Here is a 4,949-nt window from a genome sequence, read left to right on the forward strand (position 1 = left end):
TTTTTTTTTTTTTTTTTTTTTGAGACAGGGTCTCACTGTGTGGTTGAGACTTCCCTGGAACTCACTAAGTAGCCCAGGCTGGTCTTGAACTCACAGCGATCCTCCTGCCTCAGCCTCCTGAGGGCTAATATTACAGGCCACCACACCCAGCTTTAGGTGTCATTTGCGTGCCAAGAGAAAACCACATTGTCCGTAGAGGCAAATGAAAAAAGATTTTGCTAAATATTTAAATCCTTCCCCTTCTAGGTATCTCCCCAAAAGAGAAAAAGTCATCATATTACAATGATGTATGCACACTAATGTTTACAGCACAATTCATAATAGCTAAATCTTGGAAGCAGTCTGTATGTCCATCAGCAGATGAAGAAAATGTGGTGTTTATTACACAATGAAGTACTACTCTGCCATTAAGGATAAATTTGAGTCATTTGTAAGAAAATGGATGCACCTTGAGACCTTTAGTTAAGTGAAATAAATCAGACAGCTTAAATATCAAATGGTTTCTCTTACATGACAAACCCAAGGTATAAGTAAGTTAAAGAGATAGGTAATAAGAAACAGAAATAGAGCTTTTGCAAAAGGGAAAGGAACCAGGAGATGGGGAGGGATGAAAAAGGAATTAAAATATGTTATGTACATGTACCAACTTCCCATGATGAATGTAAACAAGTACTAAGGAAAATTTAAAAAAAAAAGTTTTTAATGAAAAAAAATTAAACCTGGGGATTTAACTAGGGACCTTTTGGTATTGGCTGGGACCAACTCTTTCTTTTTTTCTGGAGGCTTTCTGTCTTTCACCTGACAAGTATCTGTTATTATTGATTTTACTGTACTATGTTCATTGTATGGTAAAAGAAGCAAGGGGAGGGGTAGGGGCTATAAAACTTGCTTCAGGCAAAGGGTTCAAATGCAATTAGAAATCAGTGTAGGGCCAGCGATTTAGCTCAGTGGTTCTGCTGCCTGACTTACAAGCACAAGCCCCAAGTTCGATCCCTTGTACCAATAAAAAATAAAATAAAATAAATCAGCTTGGAGCAGGGATGGGTTTGGTTTGAGACAGCAGCTCTGGACACTCACCATTCCAAGGTGGAGGTTTCCAGTGGGCTGTTTCCTTGGTGGGGTACATGACAGCACCCCCAAACTGCTCTGCCCATTCCACATCGGGTTGCCACTGCCGAGCACCTCTAAGGAGTTAAAGACAGATCTAAGAAAAAGGGACTGAACAATGCTTGGTTCCTCCACTCCCATTTACTGTCAAGAGGTTTCAATGAAGGATGTCCTGCATTCATCAATGCCAAGTTACTAACAGTCAAAATAAGCCGGAACTCTAGAGGTTCAACCCTACTACCAACTCATTTCAGGATTCACTTCACCCATCACCCTTGTGCATGTAAGTTTGGGGATCCTAGCTCCTTCATATTTTTTTATCATAATCCAGGTGAATATGAATGTGAAAAAGGTGTTTATTTAAAGGCAACTTAAGAAAGAAAGAGAATGAATGGGGAAATTCTAGCTCCTCTACTGAGCTCTTGAGGAAAGGTGCACATAAATCACTAAAGTTGAAGGGCAGGGTCTCTCACTCCACTAATTTCACGTTTGCAAAACGGGCTCAAAACCCTCTTCCCTTTTTCGGCCGCAGTGGGCGCCACAGCGTTTTGGAACGTGAAAAATCAGGCCTGGTGAGAGGGTTACAGGCCTGGGTCATTCGGTCACAGGGCCCACGGAGTGTCCTCAGGTTCGAGAAACTCTACCCTTGGGAAAAACGCATAAAGGGCTACCTTCGGTCTCACCTGCTGGGCTGAACAGGCAGTCGGACCCCAGGCCCGAGCCGGAGCACTTGGGCCCCGACGCCACGGAGGGTACAAAGAGCCCTCAGCGCCGCCATCTTGCCCCGGCTGCAGCCTGCGGGAAGGAGAAGCGGGCGGAAGCGACTCCTGCGCGCCTCCTTGTGGGCTTCCCGTAGAACATGGGAACGCAATACTGGAAGCCGGCAGAGCCGTCAATCAGAACCTGAAAATTTCCGGGTTCTGCGTCTCGGCTTCACTTACTCTTAGATAACGGTAACTGCCGTCATCTTTACTGAGGGCAAGTGGTCTCTCCAGCCCCTCCTCGACGCCTACTTAGGAGATTCCTTCCCACTCTCTTCTGCCTTGGCTGCTTCCAGCCGTAGTTGTGCTCTGCGAAAATCGTGTCTGAGCCTTTCCCTTGCCAATTACCTCCCTAAGAGGGAATACAAAAGATTTGGAGCAGCTAAAGCCAGCTAATTTCCAGATGCCACGAATGGGGATTAAGGAAAAGGGGCTCAACTGCGGCTGGGCGGGTCTGAGCGCTCCTGCCAAACCAAACCAAACCAAACCAAGACAAAACAACAACAACAAAAAAGACAAAGATGCCGTGCTTGGTGGCACATGCCTGCCTGTAATCCCTGCTGCTCTCAAGAGGCTGGAAGATCACCATGTGTTCGAGGCCAGCCTGGACTACATAGGGAGTTCAAGACCAGCCTGAACGATACAGCGAGATCCTGGAGAGAGAGTCTAAGGCCACCAGCTTGGCGGCGAGGGGTGCGGATGGGGTGAGGTGGGGGGGGGTGCTGGAGTGTGAAGAGCTACCTCATCCCAGACCCGGGGGGTGGGTGTCTGTGGGGGAAGGGAGGTCTTCTGTGGGTGACCCTGACATCCTCAGAGCTTCCTGAATCACAGGCCAGGTCAGCGCCCTCAGAAATGCCTCATGCTCCAAGTCTATCCTGACCAGTCTTTTCCCTCATGTCTCTCCCGTCCTGCCACAGTCCTTCCCGGTAGTGGCCAACAGCATAAAAGTGTAAGGGTACCAGGGCTCTGAACCCAATCCACACGGATGAAGATTTTATCTGCTTTGAAGGCCAGTTCCTGTCTTTCCCTCTGCCTCCAACCCAGCTCCAGCTGGCCCACCCACCCATCAAGTTTATACAACTTTCCCACCCTGAGATTGGAAAGAAGCCTTTTCTAGGTCTCCCCTAGACAGGGTCCCTGGGACACAGCCCACCAGCAGTGTAGCAGGGTGGAACAGACAGGCCAGGGGAGTGGCAACGACAGAGAATTCTTTGCGGCAGAGAAAGAGCAGAAAGCCAGACTTCTACCCTGAGAATTGACCTAATGGGAACCATACCAATGGGTGGGGCCACATCCCTGTCTGTGGGAAATGACCAGGACCTGCGAGCCCCCAGAGCGAGGGCAGAGGCTTAGTCCCTTACCCTCCACATTCCTCACCCTTTCCTTGGCTTTCTGTCTCCTTCTATAGTTGAAACACAGTAAATGGGATGATAGGATCGGGGTGGGAGGGGCTGCATTTATTTGATTTAATCCAGCCTAGAAATCAGGATAGACTCTGAGCTGTGTGGCCTCAGGGGGCAGCTTCAGTGAGGGTTCCTGGGGGGCTGCTTAGGACACTGCGTCTTTTGTGCCTTCTCCCTGCCATACCCCCCCACACACAAGGGCTGGGGCTGCTCCTCTAAGGCCCTTTGTCTTTCTCTGCTTAGTCACCCGCATTGTCCTCATCTCAGATGGGGGGATGGAAAGGGGCAGTAAGAGCCCTCTGGTGATAGCTCCTCTTGCCCCTGCCCCTCTGGCCCCCATCCCTTGTGTGATCCTACAGCCCAGCCCCAGCCCTCTCCACTTAGGACCAGAGAGGGTTAGGGTGTGTAGTGGGTCAAAAGTGGGTGTAGCAATCGCAATGGGTAGGTGATCCAGGAAGTGATGGGCACCAGGGCAGGTTTTAGTGACCTGATCAGGAAGGGAGGAGGAGAGGAAGTATTCTGGTGGATATGATGTGGGGAACAGGAGGTGACTAGGCAGAGAATGAACAAGGGGATGGGTCAGGGGGAGGTGGTCCCTCTCTGGGAAGGGGAAGTGACTGCTGACTACATTCTCCTTCCTGGGGATTTCCTGGGGAAACAGTATCCATGGAATGGTGTGAGTAGAAACTGCCCCAGACTTCTGAACCCTTGACTTCTTTGTCTTGAGAGTCTACCCTAAGACCTCTTTTCTGAGTCCTCTCCATTCCAGAACCAAAGGAATCATTTGCTCAGTTTCTCTGACAGCAACTGTGCTTCCTAGGCAATTTCCCCACCCCAAGGAGAATGAGAAATCAAAGATTACTAGATATTCCAGGAACTATTAGGTTTTCAGGGCACAACAGGGACAAGGAGGGAGCCAGGTGGGGATTCCCTCCACTGGGTAATTCTTGGTTCTTGAGAGCAAGTCCTTGCCTATGCCGGGTTCTAGCTGACTTGAGGCCAGGGAAGGGTTTAGGACAGTTGTGAGTGGGTAGCAGCAGGGCCAAGAGCCTGGGGAAAACTGCTGGGAGCTGTGCCAGGGAAATGGGGAGTCAAGAAGTGGGGGTAGGGTGGGAAATGGAGGCTGGGATGGCTATTGGGGCTCCAGAGGGGACAAAAAGGCTGGAGGTGGGTAATTTAGGAAGGAGAAGCCTGTTATTCTGGAGCCTCCTATAAAAAGAAGTCATTAACCTTCCTGATTGCCTGCCTCCTTGGTGCATGGATTCCAGCAGAACCAGCCTACCTTTGGGCAATGAATTTCCTGATTACTGTCTCTTGCCTCCCCAGTTTGTCTCTCTAGCCCTCTCCCGCTGCTTGGTCTCATCCGAGCTACGCTGAGCTACCTCCTTCTCAGTTCTTCCTTACCTGTCCCCACCTTCTTGTCCCTAGGTGGCCCACTTTGTCCTGGGAATCAGCCTCTGGGGGCAGAGGGCAGCATGAAGGAGCCTTGCGAAAGGAGAGGCCATGAAGGGTTAGACAGGAGCAGAAATTCCCCCGGGACCTGATCTGCGTTGGCCAGGCCCTTTCCCTGACTCCCCGCCTCCCCTGGGCCTCTGTCCCACCAAAAAGAAAAAGAGACAGCTGAGGGTTCCTTCTGGGGTTCGCAGAAAAAAAAAAAAAAAAAAAAAAAAAAAAAAAA

General features: G+C 49.8%; 1 protein-coding gene across 1 annotated transcript in view; it reads right to left on the reverse strand.

Moving 5' to 3' along the window:
* Positions 1-1,939, reverse strand: part of Ndufs2 (NADH:ubiquinone oxidoreductase core subunit S2) — a 10,487-nt gene extending 8,548 nt beyond the window's left edge. The window contains exons 1-2 of the mRNA XM_010616607.3: positions 1,791-1,939; positions 1,078-1,184 (exon numbers count right to left, since the gene is read on the reverse strand). Coding sequence (XP_010614909.1) covers positions 1,078-1,184; positions 1,791-1,885 — 202 coding nt within the window. The 5' untranslated portion in view covers positions 1,886-1,939. The remainder of the gene's footprint in view (positions 1-1,077; positions 1,185-1,790) is intronic.
* Between the last annotated feature and the right edge of the window lie 3,010 nt (positions 1,940-4,949).

The sequence above is a fragment of the Fukomys damarensis genome, unplaced genomic scaffold (assembly GCF_012274545.1).
Source record: "Fukomys damarensis isolate Sample0158 unplaced genomic scaffold, DMR_v1.0_HiC HiC_scaffold_19, whole genome shotgun sequence".
NCBI classification, from domain to species: domain Eukaryota; kingdom Metazoa; phylum Chordata; class Mammalia; order Rodentia; family Bathyergidae; genus Fukomys; species Fukomys damarensis.